The 23,852-nt window shown below is 35.5% G+C and overlaps 1 protein-coding gene across 2 annotated transcripts in view; it reads left to right on the plus strand.

The window, feature by feature from the left end:
• LOC118184720 (acylphosphatase-2-like) overlaps positions 1-22,150 on the plus strand; it is a 36,136-nt gene extending 13,986 nt beyond the window's left edge. The window contains exons 2-4 of one of the 2 annotated variants that reach the window (XM_035354435.2): positions 15,795-15,811; positions 20,732-20,841; positions 21,820-22,150. In XM_035354435.2, coding sequence (XP_035210326.1) covers positions 15,795-15,811; positions 20,732-20,841; positions 21,820-21,934 — 242 coding nt within the window. In that variant the 3' untranslated portion in view covers positions 21,935-22,150. Of the gene's footprint in view, positions 1-4,157; positions 6,965-15,794; positions 15,812-20,731; positions 20,842-21,819 lie in introns of those variants that run through there. The other variant, XM_085811928.1, reaches the window with a different exon arrangement.
• Positions 22,151-23,852: the final 1,702 nt, after the last annotated feature.

Below are 23,852 nucleotides of genomic sequence, written 5' to 3' on the forward strand. Positions count from 1 at the left end.
ACCCAATGTTCTTGGGAAAAAAATAGGGAACAGGAAACGTCGCGCATTTCGTGGATTAGATAGCTGGGGGACGAGGATCTTCGATCAAATTTGGCGCAGTTCGTACCCTACCAAAGAGAACATGCCGTTGTAAAATTTAAAATTACACAAAAGAGCAAGCTTAGTTTGTCAAGGATGCTCTCATGGAATTCCCCCCCTCCCAAGGAAAGAAAAAAGTACTTAAGAATTATTCCCATCAACCGGGAAACTGTCGCCAAGCAGCGCGATTTAGCGCCAATTACGGCGTGACGTAACAATACACTCATTCTGTGTTTTCGTTTGATGCAGCCCCGATTCATTCTTCATTAACCACCTTTTAATTTTGTGAACAAGGATATAAATTAACTGTTGTTACTGCATATTTTCTCTGCATTTTTTTTTTGGGGGGGGAACAAAAAACTGAAAACCTTTCAGATTTGTATTAAGGCCAAAGACTCGTTTTTTTTAGGTTTTGTGTGTTACCTTTATTTATTAAATGTCATGTTCTTCGCACTTACACCATAAAACAACATTCAACAGCAATATCACAAAATATTTACGAGAGCCATATCTTTAGAATTTCCGATACACAAATTCGCGCGCTGGAGATAAAAATGCTTTTTTTTTTTTTTTCGTACAGTGTTTCCATTGCTTGCTTTAAAATCGTTGAGTTTTTTAATTAAAAACTCATAAATACTTTACAAAATATGAAATAGGTAATAAAACAAATTACAAATTCGGGCTTCCAGATGCCCATATTCGGGTGGGCGTTACGTTATTCAAAATTGGATGGCTGTAGGTACTGCTGTTTTATCACAATGCGAGAAACATACATACATTTATGCAGATTCTTCATTATTTAATGTCTTCAAATACAATACATGGCGATAATATTTGGCTGCAACAGTTTGAAGAGTGATACAGCGTTTTAAAGTTTTCAACGCAAAATCGCAAAACGAAAACAATAGTCCTTCAGGGACAAAGCTCCTTTGGACTAAAAGGAAAGGAAGAGGATAAAAAGGAAAAATCTGGAGATTTCCTGCCCCCCTTTTTTGAAGACGAATGACCTGTGCCTGATCGCCTTCAAAACTGATAGAATTATTGAAAATCTACATCAAACTACGGTTGTTTTTTTCCCCTAATTTTAAGTGGTTGACTAAAATCGAAACCAAACGTTGTTGTTTTGATTGTTTGTAATGTCTCTCGGACGCCGTTCTGTGTTGTCCGTTTCAAACGGCAATTCCAAGTGAAAAATCCAAACTGACGTAAATCTACATACCAAACTGTTTGGCGACATTCTTTTGTTGGCGTCTGATGGTGTTCGAATCTATAGCCTCTAACGCATATTTAACTATCGCTGTACTCCAAAATGAAGCAGGATTTATTTAGAAAAGATCTGTTGTCAATCTACACACTAGTGACTTACACACTAGAGCCCACTGTAGCTGAAGACGTCGATGGTTTTGCGCCAGACGAATCCTGCGCAAAGGAATGCATACATGCAATCCACGGTTCAACAGATACCAACGAACTCTTGAAGATGACAATCACGCATCTGCATTGTGCCAACTGTCGAGATGAAGTTGCACAGTCCGTCATTGTCATGTGAATAAGGTGTATACATCCCGTGATGACGTAATATTTCGTATCCGCTCCAAAGTTTGAGACTTGTCCAGCTCTCTTAAACTCATCGCTTCCACACGCATCACTCACGAGGCATTACGCAAGCCCGCTGACATTCACGATACGAAAATCCTCCTTCTCACAGGCTAAACATTCGGCCCCATTAAAAAGACGTTAATTTAATTATACCGAACTTCATGTTATTGAAAATGCATAACGAATTCTCATGAAACGCTTACTGCTGGTAGGTAGTTAATAAAACATTACTTTTAACGTTCCTTTCCAGTACTCTACTTATATGGCTGACATGACAGTTCAAAGATAACTACTCAGTTCACGCATGCATTATCATCGGAAGTTCTAGTCATTTGCATATTATATTCTGATCTGTATGTTGGATAATTTTCAGTTAGTTCGCATGATTGCTCATAATTCAGCAATTTTCACAAACAGAAGTATATAAACAAGTTGTCAAAATGCGTGACATCTATACGTACGGAAATAAAGAACTTTTTTTTATTTCATTGTACGAAGTACAGAAAGTATTGTAGTCGCGAAAAATTTCGGATATCATATAATTCATCGAAAATATCCACTTCAACCGTTCTCGAAACAATTTGAACGATGTTTTTGCGTGACATCTGTACGTACGGACAGAATAAAGGACTGTTTTTGACAGAAAGAATTGCAAAATGGATTTAAAATGATTCAAAAGAGATTTTTTCTTGACATCTGTCCCCACGTATGTACGTATCTCGTATAACTCAAGAAAGAGTAGCCGTAGAACGTTGAAATTTTGTATATGAGACTGCTATGACATGTAGTTATGCATCTCCCTTTTTCATTCCAATCGGCTGCACCAATCATATATAAATATATATATATACAAAAAGAAACAAAGTAATAGGCCAAAAAATTAAAACCCACTCTGTTACCTGACTCGATGAGCTTAGTTTTTTTTTTTTTTTTTCTTATATGTTGGTAAATCGTGCATTTTTTGCTTTAAAAGTGATTGAATTATGTGGTGTTTATTTTAAGCATAACGAGGCCGTTATTTGTTTACATTTGAAACTCTTAGTAATGAATTAAGTCAGTTTGTGCACCAACTTCGGTGTCTTTTTGCCCAGATTGACTAACAGTTACTTTTCAATTCTGTGTCCTGAAAATTTTATCTTCTTGCTTGCTGGCCAAATTGTTTGTTTTTGCGTAGAAACTCTAATTTTAATTGTAAAAATTGCTTTTTTAATTGTTTTAACTGCATAGGTTTTTCGGTATTTTACAAGTCTTAATGAAGACTGAGTTTTTAGATATTGTCTTACCGCGAAGTGAGAATTGAATTGATTGAATTAGAAATGTATCTCTAATGAAATTCAAGGAAATACGTTGAAATGAAGTGAAGCAAAACGTGTGTATGATTCAAAAGGACTTACAAGGAAGTCATGTGATGTCTACATCAGATATTTTTTTAAGGAGGAAAGTGAAAAATATACACTTTTTTCCCTTTTAATATAATATTTACGTTTTTCTCTAAGGTTGTATAATAATAAAATTAATACAAAGGCAAAATGTAATTTTCTAAAATGTAAAATCAAATATAACTAAATTTAGCGTGTAAACAGTGAATAGAATCAGCTATAAAATTCACATAGTTTCTTCCTTATTCAATTTCTTCAAGAATTTATGCAGACAAAACGAATCCCAAAGCTGTTTTGCGATAAATATAATATAATAAAATCGAGAATGCGTGGAGTTCTTATCATTTTATGGCACGCATAGTATGCTGCTAATCTGCAAAGGTTTTTTATAACTAAATTATATAATTAACATTTAAAAATTTTAATGAAGGGTACTTTGTAGGCAAAGATAAATATTAAAAATTGAATTTAGATTAATTTAATTTAATTTAAAACAAATTACTCATATTTTGTGGCTAATAGCTACCTAATGAAAATCAAAGAATTTATAATCAACATTTGCATTTGAATTCCTTACGGTGAAGTATTAGCCATTTTATAGCTAAGTTTTAGAGGAAACAGTCTTCAATAACATAGTTTTAAATTTTGACTTCGAAATATATCGCTTCTTTTCTGCGTTTTCGATTTAAAAAATAATGAAAATTCAAATCAATGAAAAGAACTTGTTGCTGAAATTACAAAAAGCGAAAATATTCAAATACAAGAGAGCATGGTTGGTTTGGTTTAGTTCAGTTGATTATGGAAAAGTACACTAGGGTTATCTGTCTAAGAGGAAGAATAACTTCTTGGATGACTTTCTAAGGAAAACTTGCTCGTATACACGTTACATATGGGGAAAACCACGAAAATGCCCATTGTAACAGATTTAAATAATATTAAAATAAATAATTTAAATAGATGAACATTAAGGTATTTGTGAATGGCAATATTTGAAACCAGACTCGAGTGCCTCGTGCGACTCTCGCACGAAGAATGTAATTTATTTTTTAAATGATGGAATATGTTTTCTCTTCTTGTTTGTATGTCGCCATTTTTTTTTAGTGTTAAATAAAAGTTATTGCTGTGTTCCATCATTGGAGTTGCTTCATTTCGTCAAAGAAGTATCACAGTCTTAATTATTTTGGAGGCACCGACCAAGATCGAATAATCGTGCGTATTTTTATTTTATTAGTTCATCACTGAACATAATATTAGTGATACCAGATTATTACTTCCTGTTCATATAGAATTGCTTTATTTTATTAGTTCATTACTGAACGCAATATTAGTGATACCAGATTATTACTTCCTGTTAATAATAAATTGTCTTATTTTATTACCGTATTTGATATTATATTTAATATTCATTTTAGTTGTCCATACGGTAGATATATATATTGCTCTATGTTATTATTCTTATTTTAATCACAATTAATGTGGTAGAGAGAATGAACTTCATATAATTTAAATATTTCATTTTTGAGCTATTTTGAGGAAATATAGGAACACAGTGTTCGTTAATTTTAAACATAGAAACAATGTCTTACTTAGGAAGAGCTCGTAAGGAAGATTTGCAAAATCTCGCAGCTGAACTGGGAGTTCATGTGACTGCAGATTTGAAAATAGTTGATTTAAAACAGAAAATTGTTGAAAGTAGAGATTATGATGAAGTCTTCGTCAAAGGAGTTTTAGACACAATAATAGAAGAACGGAAAGAGAGAGAGGAAAGGGAAAGAGAAGAAAGGAAAGAGAAGAACGGAAAGAGAGGGAGGAAAGAGAAGAACGCAGGAGACAGGAAGAAGCAGAAGAGCGGAGAAGAAACGAACAGTATGAATTAGAGAGATTAAGACTTGAAGCAGAGACAAAGTCTCAAAATACCGGACAGATCCGGCCGAAAACGGAGCTGCGTCACCTTATGCAGAAATTCGATGACAAGAAAGGAGATATCAGTCTATATTTGCTATTGTTTGCAAGCAGAATGGGCTAAAATTGATAAAGAAGAATTTGTATCTCATTTACTAGGACTACTTCCTTACGAAGTAACCCAGTTAATAGCTAGAGAACCCTCTGATAAAGCTAAAGACTATGAACACGTGAAAAATTTATTGTTAAGACGGTTTAAATTAAGCCCGGAAAAGTTTAGGCAGAAATTTATGAAACATCAAAAAAGTACCGAATCCACATGGGTGGATTTCAATTATGAAATAGAAAATTATTGCAAAGAATGGGTGACTGGTCTAGGAGTTAAGACTTTTGATCAGTTGCTAGATTTGATGGTGCTTGACCAACTTAAACGTTTCATACAACTTAAACGTCGAGTTCCTCCTGTAATTCGAGATCATTTTCTTGATGAATGGGTAGAGATGATTTCATCTAAAAAATTAGCTGAAAAACTTGATGCCTATGAAAACGTTTGCGGAAACTTTCAAAAAAGGCCTGTAGTGGATCGGCAGAAAGAAAGATACAATGCACTAACTCATGGTAAATTGAGTTCAGATAATAAAAATAAAACTGAAAAAAAATTGTCATCAGGATTTAATTCGCAAAGCTGGTTTCATAGACCTAGAAGTCCACGTCCAGATGATAAATATGAAAAACGAAAAACGCCACAATGCTATCAGTGTGGGTCCTATCAACATTTAAGACCCCAATGTCCAAAACTTAAGAATAGTACTGAATCTCCTGCTAATCTTAACAGAATTAGTGCAAAACCAGAGGATAAATTTCTATTACCTTATACTAGTATGAGTTACGTAAATGGTCATAAAATTCCTATATTAAGGGATTCAGGTGCTAGTATTGATATAGTTTGTCGCAAATACATCACGCCGGAAATGCTGACAGGTGAAAATGTGTGAGTGCAACAGCCATTAGATTTGAATCCAACCTGTTTACCATTGGCTGAGATCGAACTAAATTGCGATCTTGGGCGAGTAATAACTAAGGCTGCCATTATTAGAAATGAACTCGACAAAGGAAGGTATTTATTAGGCAATCGAACTTTTGCACTGTTGAATAAACAAGGAAAGGAACCTGATAGTTGTCCTCACCAGGTTAATGCTGTCTCTACTAGAGCTCAGAAGAAAAGAGAAATAGCCGAAGAGAAGATCTTGGAACCGATGAAGGAAGATGTTCACGAAAATTTGAAAAACGATAAAGAAATTAATATTGAGAATCATTTTGCAATGCAGCATTATCATCATCTTTCGGCTTTTGATTTAATATCAAAGCCGCTACTAATAGACGAAGAAAACAATTGTCGAAAGCAAATGACAAATGAATATTATCCGAAAGGCACAGATGAACTGAGGAAAGGCTTTGCTGTGAATTATAGCCGAGGAACTGGTCCACCATGGAAGAGATCTAGGCGCCGTCAAGAAAAAAAAAAAAAAAAAAAAAAAAAAAAAAAGAAGACTAACTTGAACACTGTCCATTTTCTTCCTATTTAAATGTGATGTAAAAATATTTGTTTAAAACTTAAAATTTTCGGCCTGAAAATTTGGAAACTTATGAGAGAAGTTATCTTTTCTCTTTAAGCAACTGAGCAAGCCGAGCTTATAAACTTTCGAAATTTACAGAACTTTTACCTTCGGCAAAAGTTTCTCCGTTGGGGGAGAGGTTGTAACAGATTTAAATAATATTAAAATCTTGTAGTTTAAATAATTTAAATAGATGAACATTAAGGTATTTGTGAATGGCAATATTTGAAACCAGACTCGAGTGCCTCGTGCGACTCTCGCACGAAGAATGTAATTTATTTTTTAAATGATAGAATATGTTTTCTCTTCTTGTTTGTATGTCGCCATTTTTTTAAGTGTTAAATAAAAGTTATTGCTGTGTTCCATCATTGGAGTTGCTTCATTTCGTCAAAGAAGTATCACACCATGCAGGCAGCCCGTTAGCCTGGAATCGAAACCAGGTCCAAAAGTACATAGCTGATGTAACCAAAAAGCATTAATCGGTATTAATAACAGTGTTACGTGCGTACGGGTTCGTAACAGATTGAATACACAAAAGTGCAATTATAGATTAATAAAATTAATTTTTTTTTATCAAAAGAAGTGCTTCAGAGTTATGGAATTTTCCACAGAAATATTCGTACAAGTGTTCACAGTATCACACAGTACAATCGATAGTTACACTTCAAACTACTAAGAACATTAAACACAACGCAATACAAAACGCGTCTAAAGAGAAAGCTAATCCGATCTTGACGCTGACTAACAACTCGCAACAATAGCAACTAAACAACTACTGAGACTGACTACTCTCTCCGACCTTATACAGTTTTCAACTGACCGCTGAGATATTTCTGGTACTTTCTTACTGGAAAGCAATATGAGGGTCGAAATACGGTTTTAGCTAATACAATGATCAATTACAATACTTTTTACGGTAACCAGCCAAGTTTGACGACTTTTCGCAACAAAATAGTCACCCAAACTATTGTCAGCTTGGCGATATCTCGTCAAATAACCGAAATACCCATTTACTCAATACTAAACGGACTTGCCCCTGTAGTCGTACTTTTCCGGAATAGCTTCTCTATAAAAATTTTTCACGTTGCATTAGACAGAAAAATACAATTGCACTAAAATCTTGTATTTATGTACTAAATTCGTAACAATAGTTTCCAAAACTTTGAAATGTAACGTCTTTTGAAGGCTAAAATTTATGGTCTATGTCAGGGATGGGCAAACTACGGCCCGCCGGAAGGTTCTATCCGGCCCGCGGATAGAATTTTAATTTGCCGGTCCGAGGCAAATTAAGAGCAGTATATATTTATATATTATATATCCATCTCCTTTTCTACTTTGTTTAAATATTTTTTTCCAAAGGACTGATGATTTTCTTACTTTCTCTATTTTTTTTTCTACGAAACATAAATCGACGGAAATAGCAAGCACGGGACAGCTTTCAATCGGTAAAGTGTTAAAAGCGGAACAGGGGCGTAGCTAGAGGGGAGCAAGGGGGGCATCTGTCCCCGGGCGCAGAATCCAAGGGGCGCAAAACTGATCTTAAGACATTTTAGAATTAAATGTTTTCCATCGTTGGCAAGTAGTAGGGGGCGGGAAATCTTCAGTTGTCCCTGGGCGCTGAAAACCCTAGCTACGACTCTGAAGCAGAAGTTCTTTCTTAGCTATAGATTGGGGCCAACAAGCGTTATGTCTTTCCGTATGTCTTTCGCGGGGAACAGACATATGGAAATCCAATATAGGTGAATTAGACCTCACCATGTGGCAGACGGCGCATTTTAAGATCCAACCAGCGGCTTTTTCTTTTGGCTCGAGTTCTAATATTATTGATTGCGTATGGAAAGATTGCGGGCATATAGCATGATCGTGAATGGTGGTGAAGTTATTAAAAGTATAGGATAGCTAGTGTTTGTTTGGGTTATTCGTAAAATAATTCAACCCCAACATGGCTACTAAAAACACAAAGTTGATTCAGAGTGCCGTGCTTTGAATGATAAATGGACCTGGAAATATTTTTTTTACAGTTGTAAAAGATAAACCAGTTTGTCTCATCTGCAATGAAGCTGTAACAGTCTTCAAGGAAGTAACATTTCCCGTCATTTCACATCTAATCATAAGAATTCCAATTACGAAGCAATGTCGAATATTAAAGAAAACAAAATGCAGAAAGTCTTTATAAAATATTACCGACAAAATTTTTTTCAAGAAGGTAAACCGTATCCAAGAAGCAGCTACACATGCAAGTTACTTTGTAGCATACAATATTGCTAAAAATAATAAAGCTCTCAGTGATGGCGAGTTCGTTAAACAATGCATGTCTGTGATGTTTTACGTAAACAGAAGAAAAATAATTTTGAGACTGTAAGCTTATCTCGAAAAACTGTGACTTCTAGAATCGAAGACATCAGTAAAAATTTGACATCACAATTAGAGTCAAAGATTGGTCAGTTTAAATTTTGCTCCATAGCTATGGATGAAATCACTGATATAAATGATACTGCTCAATTAATATTATTTATAAAAGGTGTTGACGAGAACTTTGAAATTAGCCAGTAACTGGCGTGCATGAGTTCTTTAAAGATAACTACAAGGGTGCATGACATTTTTCGTGAACTTCAGGAAGGGCTTTTAACTCTGAAAATGCCTATAACAAATATATGTCATATTACGACCGACAGAGCACCAAATATGACAAGAAAAAAAGTTGGATTTCTTGGACTCCTTAATCAAAATTATCCCGGCAACAATGTTGCTTTTCTACATTGTGTTTTACATCAAAATGCTCTGTGTAAATCTGCATTGAATATGAAACCCGTGCTTGATGCAATCGCAAAGTTTATATATATTATCCCGGGAACAATGTTGCTTTTCTACATTGTGTTTTACATCAAAATGCTCTGTGTAAATCTGCATTGAATATGAAACCCGTGCTTGATGCAATCGCAAAGTTTATATATATTATTCGATCTCGTGTGCTTACTCACAGGCAGTTTCCAGATTTTTTTCACTCCGCGCAATCTGAATATTTTGATGTAGTACTGTATAACACGAAGGTAAGGTGGTTTATTAAGTAAGGTGGTTATGTGTTTTCGAGCCAGTTTGGCAGCTGAAAGACGACGTTGTGTCATTCTTCCATGAGAAACTGTGTTATGAAGAGAGCGAAATGTTAGAAGACACAGAATGGCTTTCAGACTTCGAAAGGATTTTTCACAGATCTTCTTTGTCATATGAGCAACCTGAATGTCAAGATGGAAGGGAAAAATCAATTTATCGACGATATCTGGAACAATCTCAAAGTTATTAAACTAAACGTAATCTATTTACTGGGCAGCTAGCTAAGAAAAACTTGTCTCTTTTCCCGAGGTTATATTCAATACCTTCAGTAAAGGAAGAGAAGCTTAAGAATTATGGAGATGACTTAAAAAAACTATATTTTGAGTTCGAACGCTGATCTCAAGATTTCAGTGCCAGTCAAACAAAACTGGATATGTTTGCCATGCCTTTCAACATAAATTGTGAAGCAGTGAGGTCAGATTTGCAGTTTGAATTAATTCAGTTGCAATCTAATTATCATCTCAAGCAGTTTTTTTTTCTAAATATGCCAAAATTAGAGTTTTACAATCATTATCGATACTAAGTTTCCTAAATTTAATGTCTTACGCTCAGAAATTCAGTGCTAAAGTGTTTTCAACTATGACGCTTAGAAAGAATTATCTCAGGAGTAGGCTAACAGATGAGCATTTAGCCTCGTTCCTTAGAATCAGTATATCTCACTTCGAAACTCAATATAAGGAACTTTAAAAAATGAAATCACAATTTCATTCATATCATTAACATATTTAAATTGTAATACTTGTACATTGTTTTTAAATTTTAGAAAACTTTATCTTGACCCGCCAAACTTTGATTTTTCGATTTTGGGCCCGCGACCGAAAACGTTTGCCCATCCCTGGTCTATGTTCTGTAAAATTAAAATGTGAATATGAAATATATAGAAATATAAGAGCTGAAAAGCAAGTAAGAAATGGAGTTTTTGTTAACATTTATGAAAATTAAATACGAAAATGCAGTTTAACTGGATGAAAGAAAGACAGAAATTTGCAGCAAAAATTTTGCCTTAGAACTCAAGTTTCTAAAACCTACCCAGTTTCGTTTTACCCGGAGACTAAGACACGCATGGAGTTTTGTACAAAAGGAAGTGTTTTAATTTGGATTATTTGATTATGGCAAAGCATGCGAGGACGATCTGTCTAAGGGGAGGGCAGCTTTCGAGGAGGATTTTCTAAAGGAAATCTACACATTCACTTTACACATGGGGAAAAATCACTCAAATGCGCACGCAACTGGAACTGGAATCAAACCAAGGTTTTTTTCAAGTATAGATGTACAGAAAGTACCATCTGAACTATATTAAATCCAAATTAGTTGCGTAAAATCAACTAGAACTTTTCTCCTAAACCGAATTAAATCGAAATTGCGTGAACAAATTCCAAATAGATATCGTCATTTTCAAGAAAGTAAACAACTTGTATGACTTAGTTATTTACGGTAAATGAGATGTGTAGATATTTCGCAACACTATCGATTTCAGCTTCAAAGAGAATACGCAAGAGCAAGTTCGAACAAATAATAGGTGCTCAGAAGTGGGACACCTTTCCTCAAGAACTAACGATGATCTTTTATTACACCTCTCTCTGGACCGAATCCAAAACTTAGCGAGGTATTTTGAAAGTCGTAGAAGTTCTGGAGTTAAATTTATTCCGCGCAGTTACAGTTTTTTAGGAATCCTTCGAAAGGGTTGACCGTGCAAATGCCGACGCCGCTTTCTTTTGATGTTTATTTCTAGAAAAGCGCTCAGATTAAAATTCTTCACGAATAAATTAATAAATTCAATTCAGTAACGAATACAGGAGAACAGTCTAGGACAGACACATTCAGTGAAAAGAACACTCTGCAAACACAAAGAATACTCTGCGATTTTGCTCTAATAAGGTATTTAACGTATTTGATTTAAAAATTGTTAAAATAATAATGTACTTCATTCTTCGAATCCTCTGATAAGTTTTGTTAAAATAGTTTCAAACTATATTCAAACAAGTGTTCGAAAACTATAGCCCCCATTTTGAACTCGAAAATTTAAACATTACGATATACTATTTCGTTTAAAATTTTAATTTAGGAGGAAATAAATTCTAAAGGATGATTAAAACTTCTAAAGATATTACATATTAACGAAAACACCACTCTGAATTAGTATATTTATGCCCAAACTTGTATTACTTCCGAAAATATCTTTTTTGAATATATCTAAAACACTTTTAGACAAAAATATATTTAAAAAAAAGTTTCGAATATTTTCTATAACTATAGATCTATTGATTCTTAAAGGTACGAAGAGTGGCATTTTTCAAAGTTTATCTTGAAAATATCTTGCACGGATTGCATTAATTATCTGTAATAAAATGAGAGGAATATCTTCCGAAGAGAAAACATGTCTTCTTGGAGAGTGATTACGCATGAAGGAAACATACTCAGCCATCGGAAATCGAACTGATGGCTAATTACTTTAGCACTTGTCGTGGGCCTAAACAATCTTAAATCTTCGGATTTTACACATCTGTCGTATTCAGAAAGAAAATGCAAAAATAAATTGCATTCTAGCGCCTTAAAACAGTCGGATTTGGATAACATCATGCTGCTGTGTCTAAACATCAAGTACGGGATTGAAAATAAACCTTACCAGTGGCTGAATGACTAAGAACCCTGAATACTAGGAGGGTTCGATACCAGGCGAACGGGCTGGTTACATGGTTGGTTTTCATAGTTTCCCCATGCTTACTGGGGCCCACCAGGGGCCGAGCGGTAAAGTCGCTGAACACTATAGTAGTTCGGTCCGAGGTTTGAACCCCGCGAACGGGCTGGCTGCATTTCGTTGTTTTCCCCGTGTTTAACGTGCGTACGAGCCAGTTTCCCTTAGAGAAAGTCCTCCACGAAAGGATTCCTCCCTTTAGATAACTTATCTTTTTTTTTTTTTTTTCCATGAATAACTTAACTGGATTGAAAATTAACCGCTATTGAAAATTAACCAGTGGTTTTAAATATAACTTATGATAATGCATCCTCAGAATACCGATAGATGGCGCGGTGGTGTTTATTCGTAAAAAGAAACTGTGATGTCCTAATTGTATATAATGTGTATATATGATTCGTTATTGCTGTTCGTCAATAAACGTTGTACAGAATAACGCTTTCTGTTTATTACTTTAAATTCGATCTAGTCTGATTTATCAGAGACTTATATATTTTTTATTTAGGCTGAGACATCGCTAAGCACGTGTAATAGGCCTAGGTTTAGTTTTTGGCATGGAATTTGCATGGCTTTTTCTTATGTGTAATATCGATACAAAATAGTTTCTTTTCAAAGATACCTATGAAAGCATTCTTTCTGAAACAAGCAACTGTCTCGTGGTTTGTTATAATCGGTCAACCTCTAACTGGATAAAAATTTTCTGCAAATAAATAAAGACATAATAACTGAGAAATTTTAAAAAACATAATCCCATCAAAAATCTTTGGATTGTCTTTAGAAAAGAGATTTATTGCTCTTCCTCCAATAGCTGCAAGTAGTTCTTCTATCAGAGTAGCAAGTGTATAGACAAAAGATGGTGATTCTGGCACAGCAGAGGGCAATAACTGTTATTTTAGCAGCATAGCAGTTGGAGATCACGTGCATGTAACGGCTTTTTTATTTCGCTTGTACAGCATACATTTTTTAATTAACTGTTATTTTTTTTCTTGAAATATCTTAAGTGGGAAACAATATTTTCAAAGACTAATAAAATATATCTAATAAAAATAAAACAGGAAATTAAAAAAATAAGCTTTTATTTAAAACTCGTAAAATAACTAATGATCTAAAAGAAGGAAAATAATTATCATATAGTTAATTGGAAAAATAGACTAAAAAATTCTCTTAACAGAACTCATCTACAATTTTATATCACGAATAAAGCATGGGAAGCGCTCGATACATTCATAAAAACTATGGCTTATGCTTTTGACAATACAATTAAGTTAATAGATATCGTTATTTAAGCTCCACGCTTTTATTATCCATATTAAAAAATGAAATGAATAATATAAAAATAAATCTTTTCTTATTATCTCAAAGCCGCGATACCCAGAAGGGCTATTAGTTTTGAAACGGCATTTTGCATCGGTTCACTATAAACGTCCTTTTCACTTTTCAAATTTTTGCCACCAAATATTATCTCCCTATATTATATTTAAAGAAAACGGCACCTAGAGTCATCAAATTTTGAATAACATAGTCCTCCACCCGAATATGGGCACCTGGAAGCCCGAATCTTGAATTTCGAATTTGTTTTATCGTCTATTCATATTTTCTAAACATTTAACGAATTTTCGATTAACAAACTGAACGATTTCAAAGCGAGCAGAAGCAACGCTGTACAGAAAAAACATTTTTATTTCCAGCGCGAGACTTCTATCAGAAATTCTAAAGATATGCTGCTTTTTAGATATTTTTAGCCCAAAAAGGGACATTAGCCCAAATGCTTTCGAAACGTGTATATGTGCGTAAATGGGAAAAAAAAAAAAAAAAAAAAAAAAAAAAAAAGTGGCCCTTTGGAAGTAATATAAAATTTAAAAGCTTTCAGAATTTTTTTTTTTTTTTTTTTTTTTTTTTTTTTTTTTTTTAATTTTACTTTTCGTTTGCACATATGGTGGTGGCCTGCGTATTTAACATATTTTGTCGAACTGTAACTTAAAGTCTCTACATACGATATTGCTGAGGCTTATGTTTATGTCAAAATGTTTAAACACTGAAATTTTATGAATTCTTTTCCACGGAACACTGACACAGTTCACACACTCAATTCGGTACTTTGTGATTATGTTACCGTGAAAGACCGAAATTGGAGAATCTCGACTTTCACCGGAGAATGTCAACATTCACCAAATACGTCGGTGAAAGATCGAATATTTCTTTACATTCTTGTACATTCGGACCCTCACCGGTGTATGTCGACAATCACAAATATGCTTTGGTGTAGGTCGAAAAGAGAGGAGTATATGTACACGCTGCCATTCCAAAAGGAAGTGTTCCACAAATAAATGCAGTTGTAAAAGCAAGGGCCTCTTGTGCAATTCAAAGTGTCATAATAGTTTAAGTTGTTGCAATAAATAAGATTTGAATCACATAATTTGGTAAGTTTATAACTTCTATTATTATCCTTTCTCATTTTGAATGTACTGTGTGTTTTAAGTTCTTATATTCTTAAGTTCTTATTCTGAGTTTCAAGTGCGTTTTTTCACGAATGAATTACGGAGAAGGAAATATAATATTCTTATTTGCTCAACATTCACCATTAGTATGTCGACATTGACCGGTGTAAGTCAGAAATAAGAGTATTTGGAAAATATTTAGGACATACACCAAGCGACTATGTGAATGTTGATATTCACTGGTGAAAGTCGACATTCTCCAGATTTCGGTGTTTCACCGTAGCAATTGTTCACACACACACACATACGCACCAGAACATCGCAAACTTGCCGACTTTAGAAATTCACGAACATTTCACCAATTCATTTACGCATTTCACGACTCCATTAACAACTAATTTTTCGCCAGGTTACTGAGCGAAAGGCAAAAACTGTTGTCAGAAAATGGTGGGGCAGTAAGACTTCCATATCAGAGCAATCAATCAATAACACTGAAAAAGCACTACAAGAATAAAACTATTACTAGAATGAACTACTTACCTTCTTCAAGAAAAGTTTCTTACACTATTCTTTTTTCATGTATACAGAGATCTATTTTCGCTTAAAAAAATAAATCAGAATGTACTTGCGTTGTATTGCAGTACTGAATTTAATTTTCAAAGTCTTGCCACAGTTATTCAAAAGTTTAATATTTAAAAAAATATTTAAAGAAATAAAATGCTTTAAATAGTTCATTTCGGTCTCAATTTTGAAGTTGGCAATAATTTGAAATATATATATATATATATATTTCGCAGTTTTCTGTTATAGTAGTATTTAAATCAAATCATATAATGATGAATATTTCATCTTTATGAAGAAAATAGATAATTTTACATTTATATTTCTATCACTATCATGCTCACTTCTTTTAATGATAAAAATAGAGCAGATAACTTCGTCATATTAATTATTTTCTTTTGTTTGTTTTTTGCAGGTGTGAATTTCATTCAGGTAAGTTTCAGAATTTATTACCTACATAAATTAAACGTATTCTAAAATATAAATAAATAAAATATCTTAAAATTACACTGCTGGCCATTAAAATTGCAATACCAGGAAGGAATGATCTGACGAATGTCAAAATCACATGAAAGGGAAAAGAAGTTGGGATATGCAATTGGATTAGTATTTCAGCGCATTTAGGCGACACATGAGGGAGAAACGATATCTAAAGCACTGCATAAAAGTAAAGTTTTGTAGTGAATTTTTCATTCGGAAAGTGCTGGTCGGAGTTTGCTCAGAATATCGTGTCATGCCTCGAATGAGAAGAGGAAATGCTTAACAGCAAGTTTTGAAATTCGATAGAGGCAGGATCGTTGTCTGTCGAAAGTGTAGATTATCGTTCCGTGATATCGTCGGTCGCACTGATCGACATCCAACCACTATCGTGTGAATATGGAATCAATGGATTGCTGAGGGTAATACTGAACGACTTGCACAATCTCAACGCCCTCCCATGACTAACGCCAGAGAGGACACACATATTGTGAGGTCAACCCTGCAAAATCGTAGACCACATCACGGACCATTAGTCAGGAAATGGGCATGTTTGCAGCATGCCCAGTATCCGCTGGTACGGTGCGTCCACATTTGCAACAGCGTGGACTATCATCACGGTGACCATTACTTAGGGTCCCCTTGACAATGCAGCATAGAGAGAGACGGCGACCACGGTGCGCCAGACGACAAAGCTAGAAAAGAGTGGCCCAATGTCGCCTTTTCAGACGAGTCCCGGTTGTATGTGCAGTATTCTGATGGTGGTTATAAGTGTCTGGAGTGCGCAAGGAGATCTCACGTCACCTGCTTGCATTTGATATCGGCTTGTTGGCCCTGCACCTGGTGCGATGGTTTGGGCAGTTATTGGATACACGGCACGTATATCTCTAATTCGGATCGACGGTAATTTGAACGCAGATGGGTACATTTCTGACATCTTACGTCCAGTTATTGTGCCCTATATTCGAGGCCCCCAGACTCCATGTTCCAACAAGATAATGCAAGACCGCATGTTGCATGTCCTGTTCTGACCTTCCTCGATAGACAGAGTATTCGATTGCTGCCCTGTTCTTCACTGTCTCCAGATCTGTCATCCATTGAGAACATTTGGTCATGGGTTGCTGAGAGACTGGCCCGCCACCCCTCTCCAACTAATACGGTTGATGAAATTGAGCATAAACTTGAAGCAGTATGAAATGAGTTGCCCGTTTCTGTCATCCAATCCCAGTTTGACCCCATACCTAATGGGGTAAGGGCTGTTTTAGCTGCCAGGGGTGACAGCTGTTTCTACTAATTTCGCATCCCTGTAAACCTCCAAAATACGTACAAATTTAATCATTTTGTTTTCATGCCATACTGTTTATGTGCGATAAATATCTATTTTGTATTTGCTTTCCTTCAGGGTGTTGCAATTTTAATGGCCAAAAGCGTAGTAATGTTACGAATTTTGTACTTAGATAGGTAACTTTAGTGAAGTTATACCTGAAATGATTAAATTTTTCTGCAAAATGTACCAATAAAATGTAGAGAGACAAAGCTGTGCCAGAAAAATAAGAATACAGGGGCAAGTCTATTTAACATTGAGTAAATGGCTCTTTCGCAAGATATCCCCGAACTGGCAAACGTTTGGTAATTGAATTCATAATATTAATATATGATATATTACTGTTGTCGCGTACACAACGATTTGTTTTTCACTTATACATCAAAGAATTACACGAACTTGGCATTGCGCACCCCCTATGAACAAATATGAATGATAACGTAAAATAAATAAATAAATTAAACACTTACCTTATAAGGTATTTCTCCCGCCTTCTTAGCGTGCCTTCGTAGTGTAGTGGTTAGCACGCTCCACGCTGATTCAAAGAATATGTACACTGGTGTGTAAAAATTAAGGACGAGACGGTTTTTTCAATATAACTTTGTACAAAAGCTTTCCAAATCAACACATTTAATACCGTAAGATCCCCAATACGTAAGGACATGAGAAATGTAAGCAACACTTACTAAAAGAGAAATCAGAGGGATAAAAAGAAGCTTTATTGAAAAAGTAGCATGGACCGCAATGCGGCTGAAGGCCGAAACATCACTGTGATGGGTGTCCAGCAGGAAACATCCGGTCTTTAATAGGGAATATGATCTCCCCTGACTGCTAGGTAGGTTTCACAGCGTCTGCCCATGCTGAGAATGAGGGTGTCAATGAGTTGTTGAGGCATTGCTGCCCATTCGTCTTGCAGCGCCAATCGAAGCTCCGGAATCGTTACTGGTGGTAAGGTACGAGCTGCCAAGCGTCTGCCTAGAAAATCCCATACATGCTCGATGGGATTGAGATCCGGAGATCGTGCCGGCCAATCCATACGTTCAATATCCTCACTCTCTAAGAGCTGTTCGGCAGCTATTGTGCGATGACATGGTGCATTGTCGTCCATGAAAAGGAACATCGGACCCATAGCGCCTCTAAAAAGACGCACATATGGAAGAAGAATCTCGTTACAATAACGGGTCCCGTTGACTGAACCTGCGTCGAAGATGTGAAGGTCTGTACGACTACCAAGCATGATGCCTCCCCAAACGAGAACACCGCCACCTCCATTCCTGTCCCTTTCAATGATGTTCGAGGGATGATTGCGGCTTCCCCGCTTTCTCCAGATGAGTATGCGATGAGAATCGCTACTCAGACTGAATCTGCTCTCATCTGTAAAGAGTACTCGTCCCCATTTATTGTTTCTCCAATTCCGGTGTTCCCGGCACCACAGAGAACGCCTTCTCCGATGGGCAGGCGTTAGAGGTACACACCGTACAGGGCGTCATGCAAACAGACCACCACCGTGCAGTCTTCTGTCCATGGTAAAATGCGATATCGGTCGTCCAGTCGCCTGTGTCGTGTGTCTAGCGATTTCTCCCGCTGTCTGCCGCCTGTTTCTTCTGGCCTGTAAGGCAATATACCGGTCATCTGCGGGTGTGGTTCCTCGTGGACGACCACTATTAAACCCCCGGATAGCTGTTCTTGTAGTTTGAAATTTCTCCAAAGTCGTGAAACGATGCTGTGAGCAATTCCGAACTCTGCAGCCACACTTGCGACACTGCGGCCTTCCTCCAACTTCCCAATGATTCGACCTCGGGTAAAAGCATCCAGATGTCGTCTAACGGATTGATTATTCGCCATTTCTCGCTGAGGCAGCAACTCGGTGTGATTTTAACTGCTATACGGCGTGCAATCTCTTTGCCAGAAATACTGATCTTACACCGACAACATGCTTTATACTACTCAGACACTCCCCTATTACGTCTACCTGCATATCTGCGCATGTGCTAACGTACATCACCTTACTTAATCTCCTGATTGGTCTTTCTGTCCGCTCTGCCTCTTCGTTCAGCTGATATGCTAATTTTTCGACTTCGTCCTTAATTTTTGCACACCAGTGTATTGTTAAGAAGGAAAGCTTTGCAGCAGCAGGAGTGGCTCCCTCCGAACAAAAAGGGACGCAACTGCGCATGTGTGAAATATCTGTCGCCAAAAAGCGCCAAAGCTCGAAGCTGATGTCGAAGTTCGAACAAGTTCGATGGTCACGTTTATCAAGAGTTTAAAGCTCTGTGACTCCATTTTTTTCCCTACATATTGACAGATATAAAATCAGGCACCAAACTGCGATATGGATAATACAAGTTCAACTAGTAAAGCAAAAAAGCACGAAAATTCGAGTTTAAATTATTGCGAAAAGTCAAAGAACGATTCATCTAAACCCGTGTTCCTCAATTTCCTGTACACGTGGCGGAGGTGGAAAGTCTCGGCCATGTACATCACAAAGGGGGGAATTCTCGCCAACAGGTTCCGTCGCCAAATCCCTTGGCGAATTATCCCTCTTCTTTCTAGCGGCGTAGAAGACAAACTGGTTTACATTACGTCTATAGAGCCTTTCCTTCTTTACATAGGCTTTCTTTGCCTCTGCCTTTCCATGAAACTTCTCAAGAGGACTTTCGGCTCGCCGCATATTTAGAGTGCCGATATGCCGGGATTCGTGCCCGGTCCCTTCGTCACGGCAGTTAGCGATGCTAACCACTATACCGGTTGGGCGTCCCAGATCAGTTCTTTTCGCCTCCTTTTCATTGAAGCAAGGAAACGTGAGAAACAAGTACCCTCCCAGATTCGAATTCTCCAGTGCCAGGAATTGTGAGAAATCAAAATTCCCTCAGAGGTTCGAACAGCGGATCTTCCAATTTCTGACTGACCACGATAGCATATACGCGAGATTGTGATAATTCTTTACAGCGTATATGGTGACATCTCATAGCTGAAACACGCATATCTTAGTGATAAAACCCTTTGTGACATCTTCCTCTAAAGGAATTTGGAAAATTGATATTCAACAAGCATGTCTGGAACCGCTGATGAATTCATTCCAAGAAAAATTTACAGTAATATTCCAGAAAATAACAAATAGAATTATACGGCCTGAAGGCAAGTGTCTGGTGGATACAATTTTAAAATAAGCGATGAGGATTGGTCACATTGTGAACTCATCGTTTACAGTGATGCAACATTCCTTTAGCAACTAGTGATCACTTGAACAGAGTGATGATTAATTATTCTGCATTGGTGAGGCCACTGTTCAGTTTGTCACTGTCTGTGCAGTAAAAGGGTATTATTGCATTCCTATTGTTTTTGTTATTTTATATAAAAATTCTTTCCACTAGGGATGTCTTTCTGCCAGACGTCATGTGTCCATTGCTTTATTTCAACTACAATGACTGCAAAATTCTCATTTGAATATTCATAACATTTTTCTTTATTAAAAATTTGCTATACATATATCATAAGAAATCATTCAGTAAGAATTTCTGTTGCAACTAAATGTGGTTTTATCCATGCAGCACGCTAAAGATTTAGCTGATCGCCTAGGAGTACGTGGTTGGATACGACTGACACGCTACGGAAGTGCAATGGGACAAATACAAGGAGAAAAAGACAGAGTTGATGAAATGTAAGTATAAACTTAATTACATGAATTACTCTTACGTCTGTTTTCCTTAGCAGTTTCAAAATTTCAAATTACAGAGTAATTATTTTAGATGGAATTTAATTCAGTAGCATTTAATAATTTTACGTGCTGATAATCTTTGCCGATGTAATACTTGGCAATGTCAATAAAACAAAATTGACTGAAATATCTTGTGTGGAATAAGTCTCATTTTGCGGAAGTAAGTGTAAGGTTTCGAGCATCTTATTGTTAAAAAAAGGCATTAATTTAGTGAGGATTCTCATCAGGTGAAGAAGAGAAAAGCAGAAATTTTTCTGTGATTTGTCGTATTGTAACTCAAGTATGCAATGTGCCATACCTCGCAAAATACATCTACATTTTCTTTTTCTTTATTGCATTATTTTTGTTAAATTTACTGCTGCTTATAGCAAATTTTTTAGGTCAGGGTTTACTTTGAAATATTTCATTTAATTATTTGAGCATTTATATGTGTGTGTGCGTATAAAAATAGAAATGAAAATCCAGAAATTCAAAATTAAAATCCATTATTTGCACGCGAACTGCTGCTAAAAATAATGTAATAAAGAAAGAAAAACTTCAATAAAATCTCTTATCTTTCATGACTGTCATATATAAAAGGCAAAGAACAAAATGAAAAAGCAATTATAAAATTAAACTGCAATAACACAGAGATTATAAGAATTAAGTAAAGTTCTTTGCCAAGAAGCAGACCGCGATTCCACATAATCAAACGATTTTCTGAATTTATTTCTGAAAGAATTAAAAAACATTTAACTGATATTAGAATATTTTAAAGGCAAATTATTAAAAATAAAAATGTTCTAAAATTTTTTACGTTTTTTTTTCCGGAAATAAATGGCTTTTTCAGAAAAACCACTTTCTGTGGTTATTGATGATTTTCAGGTTACCATATTTCGTTGGTATTTCAGAAATATAATATTAATATTCTTCCAATTTCAGGGCTCTGTGGTTACGACACACTGGATGCCCAAGATGCAGAATTGATTTCGTTGACTATCAAAACTGGCGAGTCACAGATGGATTTGAATACCGAAAGTTTAATGCACGAGTTTAAATCCTTACCCTGAAGTATAACCAGGCAGAAAGGCCAAGGTATAAAAGACCATCTATACCTCATTGGTCTTGGTATACTGCTGTTATAACAACATGTTGGACGGAAATTAATATTCAAATACAAGACTGATTCTAATTTTGTATTACAACATCGCATTACTGCATATATCATCTTTACTGAAAGAAAATAAATTATATTTATGTGTTTTAATAAAAAGTGAGCTAGTTATTTGAATCACAACCACTGAATTTCAATCGTGGAAATAATACAACAGCATGCAACTTTTAAGAAATAATGTTTTTCCGCATAGTTATCCCTTTCTGGGGCGGTGGTTTCGCCTTGAAACTGCATTTTCAACATTTTTTTTTTTAAATTTAGAAATTTTTTTTTCCCCTTAAAACCGCTGCTAAAATTAAATTACTACTTAAAGCTGATAACAGATGGCAGCACCAAATCTTTTTGGGCATCCATTTATTGATACGAATCATTCAAAAATAGCTTCTTTTCCACACTACTCTTTTTTGACCCATTTTAAAAACAAAAAACCCAAAACTTTTTAATTTCTCCACAATATATTTTATAAGCAGGCATCAATGAGTAATGAAATGTCTTTAGTTCACAAAAAAAGTAATGGAACCCTTTTAATTTTGAATGTTTTCATTGCGGTTTCAGTATGAAACTATCGCCCCTCTGAGACATCGAAGAAAGGATCAGATGACGCAGTCGCGAGATTTTTTGCATTCGGATGACTGCCGTTGCACCATATCTTCATTTGAGTGGCTTCAAAGATGAGGATTTATGGAGCTTTTGAGAGAGGGAAAACATTTCTTATTTTTTAGACACAGAGCACACTGAAAAACACTCACAGTTGCGTTTTTATTATGCTTCTCTTAGCGGTCGCTTTTCTCGTGCTTCTAGTTCATAGTAAAATAATTGTATGCATCTTAATTTATTTTATTTTTACATATAATTTTCTTAGTTTTTAACATAATTTTTTTAAATATTTCATAGTTTTATGTAAGTAATTTAGTGCATTATTAGTTACTTTTTGTCTCATACTTTCTTGTTTCCTGTTTTAAATTTTTTATTTATAATTAAAAATGCGTGTTTATGCAAATATTACTTACTTCATTAGTTGTTCAGTAATTTACTAGTATAATCTGCAATTTGGGTTACGTTTAGATACTTTTCAGCAAAGTAAAGATAAATAAGCAAATGTTTAGTCTTAAATGCTCTAGAGGGGGGCTGGTTTCAAGGCGAAACCGGTCCCCTTTCCATAATGGGGGATGAAAAAATTTTTTTAAACTCATTTATGTTGTCTATAGGACCGTTGCATGTCATTATGCGTAATTTTTCATAACTTTTAAAAAATCATAACATTGCGCCCCTGAAAGGGTTATGCATTGGATTGGCTTGAGTATGGGAAAAATAACCCAAAGGTTTCAGGATAAAGAAACCAACACAATAATTACAACAGGTATAAAAAATTTGGTGTGGACACCACATGACTTCTTCATGCGGCCTATTAAATTATACACATTTTTAATACATTTCATTTTCACTTATTTCCTCGAATTTCATTACAGATATATTTCTCATTCAATTAATTCAGGTCTCACTTCGCGGCAAGGCAAAATTACATAACAACTCAAAATATCTTCATTAAAAATTGTAAAATACACAAAAAATAAAACACCAAATACAGTTCAAAACAGCTAAAAAAAATCCTTACAATTAAAATTAGTTTCTACGTCAAAACAAGCAATTTTTCCAGCGGATAGGAAGACAGATTTTTCGGTGCACAAAATTGAAAGTTTGACCCATCGGCACAAAGACACTGAAGTTGGTGCACAAACTGAGTTAATTCACTATCCTACTAAGAATTTCAAATGGAAACAAACAGCCGACACGTTAGGCC

This window comes from Stegodyphus dumicola, chromosome 2 (genome assembly GCF_044657685.1).
Source record: "Stegodyphus dumicola isolate Sdum_Otavi_A_Nest chromosome 2, ASM4465768v1".
Classification (NCBI taxonomy): domain Eukaryota; kingdom Metazoa; phylum Arthropoda; class Arachnida; order Araneae; family Eresidae; genus Stegodyphus; species Stegodyphus dumicola.